The sequence below is a fragment of the Rhincodon typus genome, chromosome 11, assembly GCF_021869965.1.
Source record: "Rhincodon typus isolate 14 chromosome 11, sRhiTyp1.1, whole genome shotgun sequence".
NCBI lineage: Eukaryota > Metazoa > Chordata > Chondrichthyes > Orectolobiformes > Rhincodontidae > Rhincodon > Rhincodon typus.
This window is the reverse complement of record NC_063342.1, coordinates 14,642,961-14,667,114: the sequence shown is the minus strand read 5'-3', so window position 1 is coordinate 14,667,114 and position 24,154 is coordinate 14,642,961. Positions and strand designations below refer to the sequence as shown.

Sequence of the window (24,154 nt, the reverse complement as noted above, 5' to 3'; positions counted from 1 at the left end):
TCTGCTCCTATGATGCTGCTTGGCCTGCTGTGTTCATCCAGCCCTGCACCTTGTTGTCTCGGATTCTCCAGCATCTGCAGTTCCTACTATCCCTGATAAACCCTCCTTGACTCTCAGGCGAGTGACCACCCTGGATTGATGATTGCCTGCTCCCGTGAATGTCTGGGATCAGTCCCCGCTGATGAATGACTGTGTCACTGACTGATTTCGATTCACCTCCTGTCTGACTGACCATGAGCCCGTGGACTTTGAATGAATGGAGCCCCCACCCCACCGATCATGTTCAAACCATAAGACAGTCCCTCCATACCTGGGAGCCACCTAGTGAACCTTCTTTCTCAATGCCAGTATATCTTTCCTTTGATAAGGAGCTCAAAACTGTTCTTCCAAACTCACAACAGCTACCATGGCAGAAGATCCATGGGAACACCAACAACTGCAATTTTCCCTCCAAACCACTCATCATCCTGACTGGAAACAGTTCCTTCACTGTTGCTGGGACAAAATCCTGGAACTTCCTACCTTCAGGACATGGACTGCAGCAGTTTAATAAGCTAGCTCACCTCCACCTTCTCAAGGGCAACCATATGGATGGGCAATAAATGCAGGCTCAACCAGTGATCCCCACATCCCATGAATGAATAAAGATATAATAAGCTGATGATTATGGCTTTTCTGTTCCTGTATTTTAACTTCCTCTCTTGCTGCTAAAACTCTGACAACAATCTCAGAGTTGAACGTTTGTTCTCTGTGTTGATCTGATTCCAGTCGACCTGTTGGACAGGTCAGATCTGGCTTGATAGGTCAGATTTATTTATTTTAGTTAACACTTATGCTCATTCACTGAAACATTGTCACACAAGGCTGCAGAGCTTCTGTAATACCGAAACAGAAATATTCTGTTCTCTGATACAAACTGGGTCAGATGACTCATTTGACTTAATTTCCGAGACAGGCAGAAGTTTATCATTGACGCCTAGCAATCGTAGATGATTCTTGATTGGACTTGTCATTTTATTTCTCCCGCCCCAACTATAAAAGCAAGACATAAAGAAGACCAAGTAACAAATTGAGTGCTGTATACTGGACACAATCTCAGTCTTCCTTTCTCACTAAACTACACATAGAAGAAGTACAAGTGTTCCAGGAATTTTTTTGCTCCAAGGCTTGGACATTTGAAGGTTTGTTTGAATGCTATATATTTTACTTTTTTTGTATTCACTCAAATGATGTTGGTATCCCTCGCAGCCCCAGCACTTATCGCCCACCTCCAACAGCCACTGGGAACAGAGTGATAAGCTGCCTTCTTGAATTGCCACTGCAAATTATTAGGTTTTTGGGGGCTTTTTCAGAGCCTTTGTTTTTATGAGAACAAACTTTGCAATAAGTTAAGCTATGATAATACTGTATTGAGGTAAAGTCGGAACAAATTTATTAACTTTTTATCGTAAACTATCGTAAAAAAAGACTAAGCAATGATTTTTGCCATAAGTTTACTTGGGATGTACCCATTTCATATTGCCACATTAAATTCCCCTTGCTCTCTGAGCTCTCCTTCACTGTTTTTTTTTCTCTCTCTCTTTACACTATCTTGTCTTGCTTTGTTTTCCATCTTTCTCCACTACACGTGTTTGTTCAGGACTTTTGTTTTCATCACTGGCTGCCCAGCATTTATTGCCCATCTGTTGTTGCCCTCAAGAAGTTTATGCAAAGCTACCTTCTTGAACCACTGCAATCCATGTGCTGTAGATTGACCCACAATGCCCTTAAGGAGGGAATTCTAGGATTTTGAAGAACAGCGATATGTTTCCAAATCTGGATGTTGAGTGGCTTGGAGGGTGCCTTGCATGTAGTGGTATTCCCATGCATCTTCTGCCCATGTCCTTCTAGATGCAAGTAGTTGTTGGTGTAGAATGTGCTGTCTAAGGATCTTCGCTACATTTCTGTATCTTTTAAATAGTACACACTGCTGCTACTGAGTGTTGGCAGTGGAGGGATTGGTTATGTGTAGATTGGTGACAATCTGGTGGGCTACTTTGTCCCGGATGGTGTCAAGCTTCCTGAGTGTTGGTTGAGCTACACTTATTCAGGCTACATCCATCCCAGTCTACTTTTATCCTGGGTCTTATCTGAAAAACCCCTCCAACTTCCCAATTAATTTCAGTGCCATAGGTTTTATGCCTTTTTGCCACCAACCAGGTACAGTTATCTGGCAGTTACCAGCCTTGCATGTGCTTTATATGTTCTACTCTGCCTTTTGAATCGTATGGTTTCCTAGCTTACAGAGACAGACAACTATATTCCATTTTTATATAAGCAGTTTCTCACAGACAAGCTCAACATCTCAGCTTTTACTACAGTAAGAGTCAAAACATGACATAATTTGCAAAATCCCTATACCTTGTCATCAATTCGTATTGTGTCCTAGTTCTAAGTTTTCCCTTTCCACTATATGCAAGTTTCTAGTAAAGTATGATTTTAATCATTAGTATTCTTGCTACAATGTTGTTAGAAAGGGTCTTTTACCTGTAGTGTCTGTAGCCCTTGTTCTTCGAGGTCATCGGTTGGGAAAGTGTTGTTGAAAGAGGCTTTTAGACTCAATACAGTGCATCTTGTCAATGACACACATTGCAGGAAACAGGCGCCACCTATAGAGGAACATTTAAAATAGTGAATAGGGTACGGATCATGTGGATTGTTTTGTCCTGAATGATATTAAGCTTCTTTAATGTTGTTGATGTCACACTCTGAAATATTATTCATCCAATGTGATATTCTCCTTTAATAATGTATTGATCCCATCTTTATTATCAGTGCAACCTCCTCCTTCTTGTCTGTCCTCGTGAAATATTGAATATTCTTAAATATTTAGGTCCTAGTCCTGGTCACCATATGGCCATGTTTCTGTTATAGTGATTAGATCATACCGTTGTATCTCTATTTTTGTCTTTAGATCAGTTACTTTATTGTGAATGCTACATACATAGTGCCTTTAACTATGCCCTCTGACAGAGAAAAAAAACATCCTAACCTCTGTTTTAAATGTGCGCCCTTAGTCTGAGATTATGCCTTCTGGTCCTTTACTCTCCCACAAGAGGAAACAACCTCTCTGCACCTACCATATCAAATGCCCTAATAATCTGATATGTTTCATTTCACCATCATGCAAGTACCAATGTTGCCAGTCTCCTACGCTCGCTCCACATACCTGCAGGCACTCAGCTGTTTCAGGCACATCACCAAACCTTGGGTCTGCAGGATCGCTAACATGTTCTTTTAAACGGCAAGATGGCGCACAAAAGAAGGAAACAGATTTTTATTTCTTCTGAGCTAAAGCACACTACACATAAATCTATATAACTACAACATTAAAAATATAAGCTTTGCTGGAGTGTTTGTGTGTGCTGTGTCGATCACCAACATTGCTCTGATGGGAGACTAGAGCTCAGGGAAAATCTTTGTGTTAGAGCTGTTTTTGGACATGGTCCTTCCTAGGGGCACTGGTAAGAAGAGTTTTGTACATATTTTCACCCTTTTACCTAATCAAATGGGGACTGGGGAAGCAATAAGCCAGAACATTTTAAAGTCAGTAGAAGGGTTTATTTGAAGAGAAACCCGAGTCATCTTCTCTCAGTCAAAGAAAGAGAATGTGGTATTTGCCACCTCCAACAGTATGTGGCACTGGGTAAGAGTTTTAAAGTGGTTCACAGTCACTAATGCTCCTTCCTCTTTCTTTGTCGTTGATCTGTCTAGTAATTAACAGTAAAGGACACACCACTCTAGAGTATTTACAGAAAAGACACTATTCCCAAGTTAAACAGAAGCTTTATTGCATGATAGCACTTTATTGCATTACAGTTCCTTACCAGGAACATGGGGAGCTGACACTGCTCCCTTGGAAAGCTGGAATAGAGATCCTTGTCACTAACCATAGACTGTGTGTGCCTTCAGTAGAATGGATGGAACAACACAAACAGTAACCACCTGTCTTATACAACACAGAATGTCCCACTCACTTCAAAATGTCTGATCTCCACAAATTGAAAACAGAATGTGCTTCAAAAGCCCATGGGCAATTCATACCTAGATTTCATTGGTTCTGAGAAATCAACACTGCAACCCCTAATAGAAAAACCTGCTTTTGTTCCACAGTGCTCTTCGAAAATGACTGCATTTTGTAATAAGTATGAGGAGAATGTTCGTGATTATATTAACACCATTGATGAGATGAGATCAATGGGCATAGGTAAGGACTTTTCTCTCCCCACCATTGCTGTGATTGGAGACCAGAGCTCAGGGAAAAGTTCTGTCCTGGAGATGCTGTCAGACATAGCTCTTCCCTGCGGCAAAGGTAAGAAGAATATTGTCCATATTACTTCCTGCTTCATGCATGTACCTCTTACCGTTTTCAGAATTTCTGCAGCTATTAGTTGTAATGGGAGACGGGTGAAGAGTGTCTGATGCAAGAAGTGTTCAGCAACGACAATTTGGATTTTCATTTCATTGTCTTCCTGGCCATGTCTCAATTCAAATGACTTTAGCTCCTGACAAGAACTAAATTGTGAAGTTTTGAAACGTGGAGAGACTGTTGCACTGCAGCTACCACATGGTTATGTCTGAACAGGAAACTGTCCCACTCTTACTACCTGCCATAGGCATAACAGAAGAATTTACAGATTGTTTGATCACATTATAAGACATGCACTGTGTCCATTTGGTATCAGATGAGACTTGAGACTAGAGCTTCCAGTTCAGGTGTAGAGATGCAACACAATGTGCCACAAGATATCCATGGTCTTTAGGTAGTTTAATACAGACTCTGAACATACCTATGAACATCTGAATTAGGAACAGGAGTTGGCCATTCAGCCCTTCAAGTCTGCTCTGCCATTCAATAAAATCATGGCTGGTCTGAATGTAACTTGCAATCTGCGTTCCTGCCTACAAGAATCCATGTATCAATGCCATAAAAATATTCCAGGACTCTGCTTCCACCAGGTTTTCAGGAAGAAAGTTCCAAAGACTCAAGACCCTCAGATTTTTTTTATTTCGCTTAATCTCTGTTTTAGATGGGCAACTCCTGATTTTTAAACAGTGACCCCTAATTCTAGATTCTCTCACAAGAGGAAACATTTGTTCCATGTCCAATCTGTCAAGACCCCTCGGCATCTTATACATTTCAAGTGAGTCCCTTCTTACTCTTTAATTTTCAGCAGACACAGGCTGAACCTGCCTAACCTTACAATACACAATAGCACTGCACCGGTGTTCCTAATCACTTGCTGTACCTACACACTAACATTTTGTGATTCAAGCATGAGATTACCCAGATCTGTCCACAATCACTCACCATTTAGATGATATACTTTTATTTCTTGCTGCCAAAATGGTAAATTCTACATTTTCCCATGTGATATTCAATTTACTACTCTTTCAATAAGGTCGCTTCTCATTCTTCTAAATTTCAATGAGTCAAGGCCCAAACTATACAACCTCTCCTCATAAGACCCATTAACAATAGAGTGAACCTTCTCTGGACTTCAACTAACCCCAGTATATATTTCCTTGGATAAGGGGCCCAAAACTGTTCACAGTATTCCAGCAGCAATCTGACTAGTGCCTTGTACAGTTTTAGCAAAACTAACCTACTTTTGTATTTCATTCTCTTTGAATTTAAGGCCAAAATTTCATTTGACTTTCCTGTTACCCACTGAACTTGGATACCAGCATTTTGTACAGGGACTCCCAAATCCTCTGTTCTGTAGTTTTCTGCAGTATTTCTCCATTGAAATAATATTCAACTCCTCTATTCTTCCTGCCAAAGTGCCTAACCTCGACTTTTTCCGCATTATATTCCAGCTGCCAAGTCCATGCCCATTTGCTTTAACTGTCTGTAACCCTCTGCAGACTCTTTGTTCCATCCTCACCAGTTGTCTTCTCACCTATTTTTGGGTTACCTTGGCTATAGTCCATCCACTTTCCTCATCCAAGTCATCAGTGGCCCACTAGTAGATAGAAATTGCCACCCTGCAAATGCCGCAATATCCCAACACTCTGTCTTCTGCTTATTTGTCAATCTTCTATCCACGCTGGTATGTTACTTCCAACACCATACGCTTGTGTCTTACTAAGTAGCCTACTGTGCAGTATGTTATCAAACATCTTCTGAAAATCTAAATATATTACATCCACTGCTTCTCCTGTATTTATCCTGCCTGTTATATCCTCAAAAACCTCTAGTAAATTCTAGGCATAATTTCCCTTCATGAAGTCATACTGATTCTGTTTGATCGTATTATGTATTTCCAAATTCTCTACTACATCCTTCTTAGGAATACCTTCCATGAAATATCCAGATATAGAGACATTGGAAATAGAAGTAGGAGCAGAAAATTCAGACTATAAAGCCTGGTCTATCATTCAAATGGCTGATCATTTACCTCAACAACATTGATCCCCACTATTTCCATTTCCCTTGATACCTCTTGCTGAACATAGGGTTGGTTTAGCTCAGTTGGATGGAGGCTGGTTAATGATGCCCACAGAGTGGGGTTCAATTCCTGCACTAGCTGAGGCTACCATGAAAGACTCTCGTTCTTAAGCTCTCCCTTCATCGGAGGTGTAGTGGCCCTCAGGTTAAAATTTCACCAGTTATTCCTCTCTCATGAGAGAGAAGTCCTACTGTCTCATAATAAGGATTGTAAACTAACATCTAATTCACAGTTAGCATCTATTATCTTTTAAAAAAAAATGCTCCTCACAGTATACTGTTCTTCAGTTAATACAGTTTTGTCCTTTGAAAAATAAAAGCAGAAATTGCAGGCGAAACTGAGCAAGTCTGGCAATATCTGTGGGAAGAAAGCAGAGTTAACATACTCACTGATTAATTTCTTAACCAGCAACTGACATTTTTACTTCAGGCGTTGTGACAAGATGACCCCTTGAATTGAAGCTGAAGAAGGTTGCAGATAATAAACCTTGGAAAGGACAAATACGTTATCGAGATTACGTCAAAACATTGGATCGTGCAAATCAGGTGGAAGATGAAATTCTTCAAGGTACATTAAAGATAAACCAACAAATCATTTTAAATGTCATTGGGCTCTTTGTAGGCGAGCGAGGATATCCATCAGTTAGATGTGTATCATATTCCACAAGCAATCCCTGGCTAGAGAAGATCTGATTAAAGATTTTAGCAATGATTCCATAGCACTATTTGTGCCTCTGAGTCCAAAGGTTTTGTGTTCAAGTCTCAGTTCAGAGGTTTGAACATCTAAGTTGACATTGAGGGACTGCTAGATTGTTGGAAGACCTGTCTTTTAGTTGAATTGGTGCCCTGTTTACCCTCTCAGGTTGGCATAACAGATTCCATGGCACTATTTTGAAGCAGAACTGGCACATTCTCCCTGGTGTCCTGCTCAACATCTGTCCCTCAGTCAAAACCACAACAAAGAGATTCACTGATTATTACCACATCGCTGTCTGTGGAATCCTGCTGTGTTACAAATTGGCTTAAATGTTTTGTAATAGTGGCTCCAACTCGCAAGCATTTTATTGGGTTAGAAATGTTTCAGAATATCCAAATATCATGAAAGATATTTTATAAATCTGAGTTCTTTCTTTTTTAAGGGAGGGACGTGAGAAACAAATGCTGGTTTTCGAAAAGAAAAGGCAGTTTCACTTGTCAGAATGGAATAGAACATCAAACGTAGAATGTAGAACATATAATGTGGAACATAGAATGTGGAACGTAGAACATGGAACATAGAAGATGGAACATAGAACAGTCAGGAACAGGCCCTACAGGCCACAATGTTGCGCCAAACATGACACCAAGTTAAACTAATCCCTTCTGCCTGCCCTTGGTCCATATCCCTCCATTCCTTGCTTATTCATGTGATTACCTAAAAGCCCTTTAAACACCCCTATCGTATCTGCCTCCACCACTACCCCTGGCAGTGCATCCCAGCCACTACCACTCCGTGTGTAAAAAAACTGGTCCCTCACATCTCCTCTGAACTTTCCCCACCTGTCTTAAATGCATATGCCCTAGTATTAAAGATTTCAACTCTGGGACAAAGATTCTGAATGTCGCTCCTATCTATGCTTCTCCTAATTTTATAAACTTCTATCAGGTCTCCCCTCAGCCTCCAGAGAAAACAACCGTAGTTTGTCCAGCCTCTCCTTATAGCTCATGCCATTTAATTCAGGCAGCATTTCTGAAGAAGGGTCCAGACCCGAAACATCAGCCTTCCTGCTCATCTGATGCTGCCTGGCCTGCTGTGTTCATCCAGCTCCACACCTTGTTAGCTCAGCATCCTGATAAACCTCTTCTGCACCCACTCCAAAGTCTCCACATCCTTGCTGCAGTGTGGTGACCAGAATTGAATAAATGTTACCGGTAATTTCAATGAAGCAAGGGAAATACAAAATAAAAACAGAGATTGCCGGAAAAACTCAGCAAGTCTGGCTGCATCCATGGAGAGGGAAACAGAGTGAATGCTTTGAGTCTGAAATGAATCTTCAGAACGCCAAAGGAGGTGTGTGGTTTAATGATGAAATCAATGCAATTTTTTTTATCCACAGCTCAGGACATGCTGACTGAAAACACAAGCATAAGTTCCGAGCTTATAAGTTTAACAGTTGAATCGAACAATGCCCCAGACCTAACATTAATCGATTTGCCTGGAATTACCAGGGTTCCTGTTGGGAATCAACCTCAAGACATCGGAAAAATGGTAATATAAACTTGATAATAAAGTCCGGCGTACCTTTTACAATCATTTGTGATTTAGTACAACAGCATGGCGCTCTCACTTAATAATCAGGGACTGGACTTACAGAGAATATGAGCAGGTGTCTATGCACCCACTTTGTGTGATTAGCTAGTTTTGTGAGGAAAAGGTCAATACTTGAGATGAACATTTAGCTTTTGCCTGTTTAGTAAGTTTCTGATGAAAGTTTTGATTTCAGTTTCATTTTCTCAAAGTGTTAAGCAAAGATAGAGAAATGTAACTGAGTTCATCAGAGGAGAACAAAGACTTTCCATTAAGTGGTTGCATTGACCTCCAGGTCAGGAAGCTGCAAGATCATTGACAGATTATTTATAGAGTCACAGAATCACACAGCACTGAAACAGACCCCTCAGTCGAACTCATCCATGCTGACCACGTATGCTAAACTGAACTAGTCCCATTTGTCTGCACTTAGCCCATATCCCACTAAACCTTGCCTGTTCATGTACTTGTCCAAATGACTTTTAAAAGTTGTAATTGTACCTGCTTCTACCATTTCCTCTGGCACCTCATTCCATGCATGCACCACCCTCTGTGTGAAAAAAGTTACCCCTCAGGTCCCTTTTAAATTTTCCCCTCTCACCTTGAGCCTACTCCCTCTAATTTTGGACTCCCCTGCCCTTGGAAAAGACCATTCCTATTCACCTTACCTATGCCACTCATGATTTTATAAACCTCTGTGAGGTCTCCCCTCAGCCTCCTATGCTGCAGGAAAAAGGTCCCAGCCTACCCAGCCTTTCCTTACAATTCAAACTTTTCAGTCCAGGCAACATCCTTATAAATCTTTACTGCACCTTTTCCAGGTCAACAACATCTTCCCTATAGCAGGGTGACCAGAATTGTACGCAGTATTCCAAAAGTAGCCTCACCTATCTCTTGTACAGCTGTAATATGATGTCTCAACTCTTATTACTCAATGGTCTGACCAATGAAGGCAAACATGTCAAAAGCCTTTTTCACCACCTTGTGACACCACTTTCAAGAAACTATGTACTGGCCTCTGTAATCATGGCTGCGGGTGAATGATTTAATTGATGGTCCTGTTGACACAAAGCTGTGTGAGAGGGTGAACTGTGAGGAGGATACAGAGATGCTTCAGGGTGATTTGGACAGCTGAGTGAGTGGGTAAATGTATGGCAAATGAAGTGCAATGTGGATAAATGTGATGTGTTCCAGTTTGGTAGCAAAAGACAGAGTATTAAGTGAATTTGGTAAATTAGGAAAAGGGGAGGTTTAATGAGACCTGGGTGTCCTTGTACACAAGTCGCTAAAAGTCAGAATGCAGGTGCAGCAACCAGTGAAGAAGGTAAATTGTTCTTTCATAGTGAGAGAATTCGAGTGCAGGAACAGGACGTGTTACTGGGCATCGATGCAATCACACCTGGAGGATTGTGTGCAGGCCTGGTCTCCCAAACTGAGGAAGGATGTTCTGGCTTTGGACGGAGTACAACTAAAGTTTACTTGATTGATTTCTGTGAAAGTAGGACTGATGTATGAAGAGATACTGGATTAGTAGGATTAAACCCACTGGCATTTAGAAGAAATCGGGAGCTCTTACAGAAACCTGTAGAATTCTAACTGGAATAGACAGGGTAAATGCAAGAAGAGCCCCAGAACCAGGTCTCACAGTCTAAGGATGCAGGGTAGGTCACTTAGTGCTGAGTTGAGGAAAAATTTCTTAACCCAGAAAGCAGTGAGCCTGTGGAATTCTCTGTCACAGGAAGTGGTTGAGGCTAACCATGAATATTTTCAAGGAGCAGTTAGGTATAGTTCTTAGGACAAAAGGAATCAAAAGATAGGGGGAAAGCTAGAATAGTGTACTAAGTTGGATAATCAGCCATGATCATATTGAATGGCAGAGCAAGCTTCAAGGCCTGAAGAGGCTACTCTTGCTCCTATTTCTCACATTTTTATGTCAGCATAGAATTCAGCAGTGATTCTTGTCAAAACTCCATTTATGGTAGGTAGTTCAATGAGGTCACAGAGAAATATCTGGTTTCTTGCACTGTCAGGGTTCTAAAACTTTTAAAATGTGGATGATTGAAGTCAGGAACTACTTCCTCAAGCAAAGGATGATTTTCTTTTCCTGCACAATTATTCTTAAATTATCCGAGTCTCACTATGAAAGATCTTTCAGTACGTACATGAGGCACTTTTTGAGATACTATATCACCCACATCCCCTCCTCCCAGTGGAACCTAAATAGGACTGTGGGTCACATAATCTGACCATTACCACTTAATCCCAGCTCTAACCTGTCGTCTTGGTTCATATATTGCCCATACCACTTGACTCAATTTGCAAGATTTTGCCTATAGTATGATAGTAAATAGTATTTCTCTTCCAGATCAAAGGACTCATCAAAACCTATATTCAAAGAAAGGAAACGATCATTTTGGTTGTCATCCCTTGCACCATAGACATTGCAACCACTGAAGCTTTGAAGATGGCACAGGAATTTGATCCTGAAGGCGAAAGGACACTGGGTAAATCAAACAAAGATTCAGAAACAGTGGGGAAAGCATAGCATAAAATGGATGAGATGTCAGAAATATTTTGAGCCTAAGCATTAGACTATTGATTCTATTAAGCTTGTTCCTCTAGCATTCTTGCTGACTCAGCCCAGCTGCTTTTCAAACAACCCCATTGATGTTAATTCTGCTGAAGTACTGGGTGATAACAAGTGAAGGATGAACTGACACTATAAGTGATAGGACAGTGAGAGTTTGAATTTTGTCTTTGTTTGACTTTTTGTCGAGACTCAGAGATTTATTTGTGGTAACTGCCCAGCACAAGGACTCTCAAATTGGGTCTCAGTCCAAGTGATAATCAACCTGCTGGCACCAGTCAACCTTGCTAAATGTTAGACATCACCGACAACAACCTGTTGGGAATTCCCAGTTGGAAGTGTTGCAACGGCAGAGGTAGATCACCCCTAACCTTGCGTTGGCACCCACAGTGGGTATAGGGAAGTCCTGAGCAGGGGTGAGTCTGGAATTTTCCACTCTCTTCAATGCAAATATTGGAGCTGGGTGTCCCACTGCTATGCTTGTCAGCATTTTGCCCACTTTATGCCCAAGAAGCTGATGCATTGAGTATCAGTTTCTCCCCTGGATGTGGCTATAAATTGACGTCCAAAATTTTAATAACTCCGGCATTCTCTTTGATGAATTAGTTCGCTTGATGGGGAACATGGGATCAGAGTTTGGATTGACATCTTTTCAGTATCTCCTCAAGTTTATTTGAAGTAAAAAATTTGGCAATTGTTTTGATGCATTCCATGGCAGTATAAATGAACTCTGGTTCTCTAATGTCCCTTAGGGAAGGAAGTTGCCATCCTTACCTGGTCTGGACTACATGTGGCTCCAGGTCTGCAGCAATGTAGCTAAGTCTTAATTGTTCTCTGGAGCATGCAATAAGTGCTGGCCTAGCCAGCAACACTCACATCTTATGGATGAATACAGAAAACTCTAGCTGTCCTACTGTGCCTTATGCTATTCTTAAGGCCATCTGAATGTCAATCAACAATAATGTATTTTCTATGAAAGAATGAATGTTTTGCTTTAAATGATGTTAATGACAGGGTGTAGAGGACTTCTTGAGAAGAATATCACTAGCAGGCAGTCCCAGATTCTGTTCTGGATGGTGGGCTCTAATTGGAGTTGGCCTCAACCACTTGCACCAACTCCAGTTAGACCCCACTGCCTAGAACATCTTCCACTGTCCAAACATCTCCGCCTTCCGCAAGGACCATTCCTTTTGCCACTCCTCAGTTCGCGTCACACTCCACACCAACCACTCCAACCTGCCCGGTACCTTCCCCTGTAACCGTAAAAGATGCAACACCTGCCCACACACACACCTCCCTCACCTCCATCCAGGGCCCTAAACAGTCCTTCCAGGTGAGACAGAGCTTCATCTGCATCTCCTCCAACCTCGTCTACTGCATCCAGTGCTCCCGATGTGGTCTTCTCAACATCGGTGAGACCAAACGTAGACTAGGTAACCATTTCGTCAAGCATCTTTACCTGGCCCATAATGGCCAGACTAACCTCCTGGTCACTGCCCATTTCAACTCCCCCCACCACTCACCCCTGACATGTCTGTCCTCAGCCTCCCCCAGTATCACAGCCATTCAGAGCTCAAAATTTGAGGAACAACACCTTATCTTCTGCTTGGGCTGCCTACAGCCAGAGAACTCAACATCTCAAATAACCTTCCCACTCATCCCCCGGGTCCCTTTCCAGCCCCACCTCCTCCCTTCCATTCTACCTACTGACCCTCCCTTCCAGCCTCCAACCAGGTTCATCCCTCCCATCGACCAACCAGATCATACCTGCTCTTAGTGTCCACCTATCACCTCCATTCTGCTATCCCTCTCCCCGCCACCCACTTTATCTGCAGCTCCCCCCACCCCCACATCCAATCCTGAAGAAGGGTAATACCCAAAGCGTTGACTTCTCCTTTCCTCCAGATGCTGCCTGGTTTGCCGTGTTCTTGCAGCAGCCTGTTTGTCTACCTTGTATCCAACATCTGAAGTTTTTTTTTGTCTCTAGTAATGAGTTATTACCTTGCAACCCTCCTGCTTACTTTTTTGAATGAGGAAACCACTTTCAAAGAGCCATAGAATCATACAACACATTATTATCTGCATGGTGACAGCAGAGCAGGATTCTCCTGCCTGAGTCCATTCGCTCCACCCACTCTTTCTCTTCTCTTTTTCTTCCTCCGAGTGTCTTTTTACCTTCTTCTCCTTCTTGCCTTGATTCCCGGCCTCCCGGTGACGATTCCCAGCCTGGCACAGCAGTCTCCTGGCATGGTTTGACATGGCGTCGTGTGGTATGGCAGCATGGTGACCTCCCGTCCTGGCACAGTGGCCTCCTAGAATGGTGTGTTGCTGGTGTATTGTGGAGCCAGGCCCCGGTGCTGACCAGAAGCTCAGACCAGCATGGTCTGCTGTACTGAAATTTTATTTCTGCCATGTTGGACATTTTACTTCTATATTGCCTAAAGAAGCTGTACCCCAGGTACTTTTGTATCTAAATTGGTGCTTTAATTGGCAACGTATAAACTTTTCGCTATACTCATTGAATATATGTGACAATAATAGCTATTCTGTTCTATTCTATTTGGCCCATTCTACCAGCTTAGCTCTTCAAAAGTAATCCAATTTGTCCCATTCTACCAGTTTCTCCCCTGAATTCTATAAATCTTTTCTTTTCAAGTTTATGCCCCTGTAAATATTGTAGTGAGTCTCCCTCTGTAACCTTTCAGACAGTGCCTGAATGTTTTTTTAAGCATGAAAGAAATATTATGTCCACCTCCACCTTATTTCTTGTGCTATTTAGTTTCAATCTATATTTTCTGGTCACCAACGTATTCACCATTTGAATATGTCGCTCCTGCTCCACTCTGTCAAAAACATTTAATGATTCGAATGCCTCTATTAAATCATCACTTAACCTTCTCTATTCTGAGGAAAGCAATCCCAGTTTACTTGTCTCTGCACATTATTCAGTACTGATACTTTGCTGAGTTGAGAACAATGTTGTACAATTTGTCCACATTCATTGCTTATCTAATTCACACTGAGGAAACTTACTTCACATAGGAAGTAACAGCCACTTGGGAGGGGAATGTAGGCCTGCAATCTGTAGAGCAACCCAAAAGTTACCAACAGGTCATGCAAAATTGTGCCCTTTATGATAACGCAGAAAAAAGTGTGAGGCCAGCGCACATTGAAAAGAGTAGGTCAAGCACAACAACAATACAATAAATAAGACATTCGAGAGGAGATTGATCGGGTTTAAAATCCATACCCTTTCTTTGACCTGTTAAACTCTTGTGTTTAATTTTCTAGGTGTTTTAACAAAACCAGACTTGGTTGACAAAGGTACAGAAGAAAACATTATCAAAATCCTTGAGAATAAAGTTGTCCCTCTGAAAAAGGGTTACGTACTTGTCAAGTGCCGTGGGCAGAATGAACTAAATGCAAATACTACAATGTCAGCTGCATTGGAGGAAGAAATCACATTTTTAAAGAACAGCCCAGCTTTCCAGTATTATTTTCCATTAACAACAAATTTGTCTGTTACTTACTTATCAAATTGAGTTTTGTTTCCATCAATAGGCTACTTTGTGTTGTCAATGGTGCTAACTCTTGCTGAGGCACAAGCCTTCCAATATTGTAGCCTTCTAGGACTTAACTGAGATTTCAAGATTGCCTGAAAAAAGTAATTTGTCAGGACCTCCTTAACACTCTATGCCTCTATTTCTAACACCCGGGGTCACCTAGGCCTATTTAACCATTTTCCCAAATTGCCCTGCCACCTTAAATTACAAGGTCAGAAGTCACATAACATCAGGTTATAATCCAACAGGTTTATTCAAAATCATAAGGTTTTAGAGCACTGCTCCTTCGTCAGGTGAAATACACCGGCATCTCCACATCATGACCTTAAATGACTTGTGTGCATATATCCCCCGGTCTCTCGTTCATGCTCTGTCAAATTGTATGATTTATTTTATAGACAAAAACAGAACTGAGGAAGGGTCACCAGACTTGAAATGTTAGCCCTGATATCTCTTCACAGATGCTGCCAGACCTGATGAGTTTTTCCAGCAATTTCTGTTTTTGTTTCTGACTTACAGCATCTGCAATTCTTTCGGTTTTTTAATATTTATTTATGTTACCTTTCCTCTTTCTCCTGACGAAAACATATCAACTTTCAACTTTAAATTTAAGACTCCACCTAATCCATAGACCTGTCCATGACATCTTGAAGTCTATCACTATTCTTTTCACAGCTCAGAACATTTTCAAATTTTGTCATCCACAAAATTTTGGAATAGTGCTCTGTACTCACAAGGATAAGTCCTTAATATATATTATGAAGCTCATGGTCCGGATACTGACTTCTGGAGGACCCCACTCTAGATTTTCTTCCAATGTGGAAGACCACCATTCACCACTATTCTCACTTGTCACTCACCCAACTTCATATCCACACTGTTACCTTCTAAAGTATTCCATCATTTCAACTTTTCTGACTAGCTTGCTATATGGCACATTACCAAAAACCCTTTGGAAGTCCATATAGACCACATCCACTGCAATTCTCTCAGTAATTCTGTTTGTTACTTTATCAAAGAATTTAATCAAATTAGTTTTCATTAACACTCCTCCAAGTGACTATTACTTTTGTTCCCAGTTATCTGAAAGATTTGGCACCAGTAAGGTTAAATTAACTAGACTGTAGTTGCTGGGTTAGACCTTAGACATTATTTCTGATCATCATGTAACATTTGCAATTGTTCAGTCCACTAGTATCTTCTCTATACCTCCTCGAGTCCTTAAGAAGAATTAAAGGTTTGTAGCCAGTACCTCTGCAATTTTTACCCTTTTCTTCCTCAGTACTCTCAAATGCATTTCGTCTGGTAAAAGTGATTTGATTTGATTTATTATTATCATCACATGTACCTAAGTACAGTGAAAAGTTTTGTTTTACATGCAATGCAGGCAGATCATACCAGACAAAGATCAAAAGGTGAAAGAACAGAGCAAGGAATACAAAATTACAGCTGCACAAAAAGCAAGATCGACATTAGCTTTGAAATTTGAGAGATCCATTCAGAAGTTTAATAACTGTGGGGAAGAAGCTGTTCTTCAACCCTTTAGTATGTGTGTTTAAACGTTTGTATCTTCTGCCTGACGGAAGAGGTTGGAAGAGATTATAATCAGGGTGGGTGGGAGGGGTTCTTGATGATTTCTGAGACAGCGAGAAGTATAGATGGAGTCAATGCATGGAAGATTGCCTTGCATGATGGACTGGACAGTGTCACAACTCTCTGTAATTTCTTATGGTCCTGGGCAAAGCAGTTGTTGTACAAGCTGTGATGAATCCAGATAGAATGGTTTCTATGGTGCATTTGTAAAGGTTGGTGAGAGAATCCTTAAGGACATGCTAAATTTCTTTAGCCTCCCGAGCATGAAGAGTGTTCTTGACTGTTGCATCAACGTCGCTTCAGACTTATTAATTTAAGCACAGTCAGCTCATCTAATACTTCCATTTTATCAACTTTTAGCCCATCTTGTGTCTCAACTATTTCTTCATTTACTAAAATGCCAACAGCACCTATATTGGCAAAGTCATGCGCAATGTCTTCATTTAGAACCTCAACAATGTGGCTTGGCCTGCCAGCCCTCCTCTTCTTACATTTTTAATATTAATGTATCTCTGGAAGATCTTGGATTATGTTTTATGTGAGCTGTCAATGTCTTTTCATATTGTCTCTTGGCTTCTCCTGTTTTCTTTTTCATTTCCAATTTGATCTTCCTATATTCAGTTCTCACTTGTATTGTCAACTTGACATCTATTAAATGCATCCTTTCTCTGATTTTTATTCCTCCATCTCTGTTGTCATCCAGGAAGCTCTAGATTTGGTTGCCCTACCTTTCCCGATCGTTGGTATGTACTTTGATTTTGCCAAAGCAATTTCCTTTCCGCATTGTGACAAAACAATGCTGAATACCAGGCAGGGATGGTGCATTTCCAAGCTATCTTATTGAAGAATAATACATCCATGAATTGTTAATTACATTGGAATAGATAATAGAAATAAAAGCTGGAAGACATGAATGGTCTATTTCTGTTCCTTCATTAAAAACCGAAAGAACTGCTGATGCTGTAAATCCGAACCAAAAACAGAAGTTGCTGGAAAAGCTCAGAAGGTCCGGCAGCATCTGTGAAGAGAAATCAGAGTTAAGGTTTCAGGTCTGGTGACCACACTATACATCTCTATAACTCTATGAATCTGTTCTGTGGATTCACACAATACGACAGAATTTGTTTCTGTGAGTCATTCTGCATCCCACCCATACGTTTAGGTGCAAAACAACACTAATAAAAATTTGAGGGAAAGTTACCTCTCTCTCGGTTCTGCTCAGGTATGCTACAACAACTTGCACTTTTGTAACACCCTTAGATATGCTAAAATGCCCAAAGGTGAGTTATCAGACCAAATTTGACTGGAAAACCTCATGAATGACTGAGAACAGAAACTGACGGAGCAAATGTGGTTGACTCTCAATTGCCTTCTGGGTAATTAGGGATGGGCAATAAATGCTGCCTGGCCAGTGATGCCCCTATCCCATGCATGAATAAAGAAAAAAAAGGAAATGCTCCACTACCTTTATAAATCTATGTGTATGTCCCTTTCTATCTCCATAGGCCACTGCTGGAGAAAGGCATTGCATCCTTTGAACATTTGTCTGAAAAACTCACCAGTGAACTCATTCATCAAATCATGGTTAGTTACATTTACTTTGTATGGTGAAGCCTTTCAATCAATACAATAGGGCCAAAGGAGACAGGATGCAGATGTTTCGTTGAGAGGCATGGATTATATCGTCATATGTAGTACTTGTTACCAGGTAGAAAATAGGCATTGGTTAATGTTGAATTTGATAAAGGAATGCAACATCATTAACAAAGGAGATTTTTCTTCTTGTGGAGAAGTAGGAGATTGCATCATAGAAATGCAGCTAAACCCTTACAGGAATAAAATCAAGCAGTGTCTGTGTTCTCCAGACGGTATAGGATAATTAGAACCCACACTCTCAAAAAGCAGTTTAGGTTTGGACAATTGATATTTTCACAGTGAGAGACAAGGGACTTATTCTTTTATCATGTGGTTTTATACACACGTCTACGAGTTTGGGCTCAAGGTAAACTGGTTGAGGAGAAGGCAAGGTCAAGAACTGGCTTGGATTTCTTTATAACATCTATTATTATGCATCAAGACTAAATGTTACAATACATTGTATTCATAGATATGCAATGTTCTAAGCAGATAGGAGATTCTGTGGGAACGAGAGAGACTCACAGTTGGTGTGTTGCCTCCCAGGTGCCAGGGTCCGTGATATCTCGAATCGTGTTTTCGGGATCCTTAAGGGGGAGGGGGAGCAGCCCCAAGTCGTGGTCCACATAGGCACCAACGACATAGGTAGGAAAAGGGATGGGGATGTAAGGCAGAAATTCAAGGAGCTAAGGTGGAAGCTTAGAGCTAGAACAAACAGAGTGGTTATCTCTGGTTTGTTACCCGTGCCATGTGCTAGCGAGGCAAGGAATAGGGAGAGAGAGCAGTTGAACACGTGGCTACAGGGATGGTGCAGGAGGGAGGGATTCAGATATCTGGATAATTGGGGCTCATTCTGGGGTAGGTGGGACCTCTACAAACGGGATGGTCTACACCTGAACCAGAGGGGTACCAATATCCTGGGGGGGGTGGAATTTGCTAATGCTCTTCGGGAGGGTTTAAACTAATTCAGCAGGGGGATGGGAACCTGAATTGTAGCTCCAGTGTACAGGAGGTTGAGAGTAGTGAGGTCATGAATAAGGTTTCAAGGTCGCAGGAGTGTACCGGCAGGCAGGAAGGTGGTTTGAAGTGTGTCTACTTCAACGCCAGGAGCATCCAGAATAAGGTGGGTGAACTTGCAGCATGGGTTGGTACCTGGGACTTCAATGTTGTGGCCATTTCGGAGACATGGATAGAGCAGGGACAGGAATGGTTGTTGCAGGTTCCGGGGTTTAGATGTTTCAGTAAGATCAGGGAAGGTGGGAAAAGAGGGGGAGGTGTGGCATTGTTCGTCAAGGACAGTATTACGGTGGCAGAAAGGACGTTTGATGAGGACTCATCTACTGAGGTAGTATGGGCTGAGGTTAGAAACAGGAAAGGAGAGGTCACCCTGTTGGGAGTTTTCTATAGGCCTCCGAAAAGTTCCAGAGATGTGGAGGAAAGGATTGCAAAGATGATTCTGGATAGGAGCGAAAGTAACAGGGTAGTTGTTATGGGGGACTTTAACTTTCCAAATATTGACTGGAAACGCTATAGTTCGAGTACTTTAGATGGGTCAGTTTTTGTCCAATGTGTGCAGGAGGGTTTCCTGACACATTGGCCAACAAGAGACGAGGCCACATTGGATTTGGTACTGGGTAATGAACCAGGCCAGGTGTTAGATTTGGAGGTAGGTGAGCACTTTGGTAATAGTGACCACAATTCGGTTACGTTTACTTTAGCGATGGAAAGGGATAGGTATATACCGCAGGTCAAGAGTTATAGCTGGGGGAAGGGCAATTATGAGGTGATTAGGCAAGATTTAGGATGCATAGGATGGAGAAGGAAACTGCAGGGGCTGGGCACAATTGAAATGTGGAGCTTGTTCAAGGAACAGCTACTGCGTGTCCTTGATAAGTATGTACCTGTCAGGCAGGGAGGAAGTGGTCGAGCGAGGGAACCATGGTTTACTAAAGAAGTTGAATCTCTTGTCAAGAGGAAGAAGGAGGCTTATGTAAAGATGAGGCATGAAGGCTCAGTTAGGGTGCTTGAGAGTTACAAGTTAGCCAGGAAGGACCTAAAGAGAGAGCTAAGAAGAGCCAGGAGGGGACATGAGAAGTCTTTAGCAGGTAGGATCAAGGAAAACCCTAAAGCTTTCTATAGGTATGTCAGGAATAAAAGAATGACTAGAGTAAGATTAGGGCCAGTCAAGGACAGTATTGGGAAGTTGTGCGTGGAGTCCGAAGAGATAAGAGAGGCGCTAAATGAATATTTTTCGTCAGTATTCACACAGGAAAAAGACAATGTTGTTGAGGAGAATACTGAGATACAGTCTATTAGACTAGATGGGATTGAGGTTCATAAGGAGGAGGTGTTAGCATTTCTGGAAAGTGTGAAAATAGATAAGTCCCCTGGGCCGGATGGGATTTATCCTAGGATTGTCTGGGAAGCTAGGGAGGAGATTGCAGAGCCTTTGGCTTTGATCTTTATATTGTCATTGTCTACAGGAATAGTGCCAGAAGACTAGAGGATAGCAAATGTTGTCCCCTTGTTCAAGAAGGGGAGTAGAGACAACCCTGGTAATTATAGAACAGTGAGCCTTACTTCGGTTATGGGTAAAGTGTTGGAAAGGATTATAAGAGATAGGATTTATAATCATCTAGAAAGGAATAATTTGATTAGGGATAGTCAACACGGTTTTGTGAAGGGTAGGTCGTGCCTCAAAAACCTTATTGAGTTCTTTGAGAAGGTGACCAAACAGGTGGATGAGGGTAAAGTGGTTGATGTGGTGTATATGGATTTCAGTAAAGCGTTTGATAAGGTTCCCCACAGTAGGCTATTGCAGAAAATACGGAGGCATGGGATTGAGGGTGATTTAGCGGTTTGGATCAGAAATTGGCTAGCTGTAAGAAGACAGAGGGTGGTGGTTGATGGGAAATGTTCATCCTGGTGTTCAGTTACTAGTGGTGTACCTCAAGGATCTGTTTTGGGGCCACTGCTGTTTGTCATTTTTATAAATGACCTGGATGAGGGCATATAAGGATGGGTTAGTAAATTTGTGGATGACACTAAAGTCGGTGGAGTTGTGGATAGTGCAGAAGGATGTTACAGGTTACAGAGGGACATAGATAAGCTGCAGAGCTGGGCTGAGAGGTGGCAAATGAAGTTTAATGCGGAAAAGTGTGAGGTGATTCACTTTGAAAGGAGTAACAAGAATACAGAGTACTGGGCTAATGGTGAGATTCTTGGTAGTGTGGATGAGCAGAAAGATCTCGGTGTCCATGTGCATCGATCCCTGAAAGTTGCCACCCAGGTTGATAGGGTTGTTAAGAAGGCATACGGTGTGTTAGGTTTTATTGGTAGAAGGGTTGAGTTTCGGAGCCATGGGGTCATGTTGCAGCTGAACAAAACTCTGGTGCGACCGCACTTGGAGTATTGCATACAGTTCTGGTCGCCGCATTATAGGAAGGATGTGGAAGCATTGGAAAGGGTGCAGAGGAGATTTACCAGGATGTTGCCTGGTATGGAGGGAAGGTCTTATGAGGAAAGGCTGAGGGACTTGAGGCTGTTTTCGTTAGAGAGAAGAAGGTTAAGAGGTGACTTAATAGAGACATACAAGATGATCAGAGGATTAGATAGGGTGGACAGTGAGAGCCTTTTTCCTCGGATGGTGATGGCTAGCACGAGGGGACATAGCTTAAAATTGAGGGGTGATAGATATAGGACAGATGTCAGAGGTAGGTTCTTTACTCAGAGAGTAGTAAGGGCGTGGAATGCCCTGCCTGCAACTGTAGTAGACTCGCCAACTTTAAGGGCATTTAAATGTTCATTGGATAAACATATGGATGATAATGGAATAGTTTAGGTTAGATGGGCTTCAGATTGGTTCCACAGGTTGGCGCAACATCGAGGGCCGAAGGGCCTGTACTGCGCTGTAATGTTCTATGTTCTATGTTCTAAGCTTGCTGTTACATTATGGAAAGATGATTCTATAATTCTTCCACCTAATGGTGGTTGGTCTCCTCCATATGCTTTCGTACATGGCTAGACTTTAGACTTCTGCCTAGTTCTCAATGTGTTTCTCTCTCCCTCATGAACCCTGCCCACACTGTGCTATTTCTGCCTAGTAAGGAGCAACTCATGACATCATCACAAAGCTACAACAGTATCTTCAAGTCTTAGCACAACACTTATCTTCTGAATAGGAGCCAAGGGACAAAGGCAGGTAAATACCAGTAAAGCCTCTGAAGCATACCCCTGAGAAAGAATGCCCTTCAAGAACAGTGGGAAAACGGCAGCACAGACTGAATGTATCAACAGCACAGAGTGCTCTGAGTTTAATTAACAATACTTATATTCCAATATTTCCGTGTGCATAATTTGTTAAACTTATTCTCTTTGTAAAGGGCTGGCTGCCAGTTATGGAGGAAGCTCTTCGGGAGAAAGTCATTCAGGTCAGAACTAAATTGAATGAGCTCAGTGGCAATATTCCAGAGGAAGTTCAGGCGAGAAAATGTTTCCTGAACAATGTGAGCTAAAACAAGTGTCCTTGTAGATTTTTATTAGCTGACAAAGTCACAGGCCTTAATTTTAATGCACCTCACTTAATGGAAATCTGATGATGGGAGGTGACATTTGGAGGGGGAGATTACAATGGAAGTAAAACAAAAAAAGGTTCAATCTCTTAAACCATATTATGTTGGAGCAGAAGGAGGCCATTCAGCCCATTAAGTCTACTCTGAGATTCAACGAGCTCATGGCTAATCTAATAATCCTCAACTCCATTTTCCTGCTATACCTCCATAACTATTGATTCCCTTATTAACTCAAAATCTGTCCAACTCAGCCTTGAATATAATTAATGACCCAGCCTCAACAATCATCTGGTAAAGAATTCCGTAGATTCACAACCATCTGAGAGAAAAAAAAATTCCTCCTTAACTCTGTTTAAATGTGTGACCCCTTATTCCGAGATAATGCCCTCTGGTCCTAGACTCTCCCATAAGGGAAACAAGATCTCTGCACCTACCCTGTCAAGTTCTCTAAACGCCTTGTATGTTTCATCTCTCATTCTTCTTTTTCCAGTGAGCACAAGGTACTGACCTCTCCTCATAAGACAATCTCTTCATATACCTGATATCAGCCTTGTGAACCTTCTCTGGACTGCCTCCAATACTGGTATATCTTTCCTCAGATAAGGGGCCCAAAAGTGTTCACAGTATTCCAGCTGTGGGTCTGACTAATGCCTTGTACAGTTTTAGCAAAACTTCCCAACTTTTACATTTCACTCCTTTTGAAATAAAAGCCAATAGAATATTTCCTTCCCTATGACCCACTGAACTTGCTTCCTGCGATTCATAGACCAGGACTCCCAGATTCCTCTGTTCTGCAGCTTTCTGCAGTCTTTCTCCATTTAACAAGTATTCAGGTCTTCTGTTCTTCCTACCAAAATACATAACCCCACATGTCCCCACATAACTTATCTATATCCCTCTTTGTATCTGACCACTTGCCTTCCCTCCAATGCTTGTGTAATCTGCAAATTTGGCTATAGCATAATCACTTTCCTCAACCAAGTCAGTGACATATGTTGTAAATAATTGTGGCCGCAGCACTGATCCCTGAGGTATACCATTAGTTACAGGTTGCCATCCTGGAAGGTACACCCACACCCCAACTTATCTCAACTCTCTGTATTAGTTAACCAATCCTTTATCCATGCTAACATACTCCCTCCAACACCATGTGCTTGTGTCTTATTCAGCAGCTGAATGTGTGGCACCACCCTGTCAGGATCTGTCAGAACTTTGTTCCAAAGATGTCACTTCACATTCTTCAAAACTTGAGAGAATGCAGACTCAGCTTCCTCAATCTCTGTCTCATTCTCTCATAAAACAATCCCACCATTTTAGGGGTTAAGCTGGTGTACCAACATTGCATTCCCCTTCTGGCTAGTATATCCTTCCTTAGATAAGGAGACTTAAAATGTACACAGTACTCTGGGGAGATCTCACCAAGGCTCT

General features: G+C 41.8%; 1 protein-coding gene across 1 annotated transcript in view; it reads left to right on the top strand.

Moving 5' to 3' along the window:
• The first annotated feature begins 4,164 nt into the window (after positions 1 to 4,164).
• Positions 4,165 to 24,154, top strand: part of LOC109929360 (interferon-induced GTP-binding protein Mx-like) — a 30,114-nt gene continuing 10,124 nt past the window's right edge. The window contains 7 exon segments of the mRNA XM_048603030.1: positions 4,165 to 4,351; positions 6,921 to 7,058; positions 8,587 to 8,738; positions 11,143 to 11,281; positions 14,656 to 14,854; positions 18,026 to 18,104; positions 22,538 to 22,660. Of these exon segments, the coding sequence (XP_048458987.1) occupies positions 4,165 to 4,351; positions 6,921 to 7,058; positions 8,587 to 8,738; positions 11,143 to 11,281; positions 14,656 to 14,854; positions 18,026 to 18,104; positions 22,538 to 22,660 (1,017 nt within the window).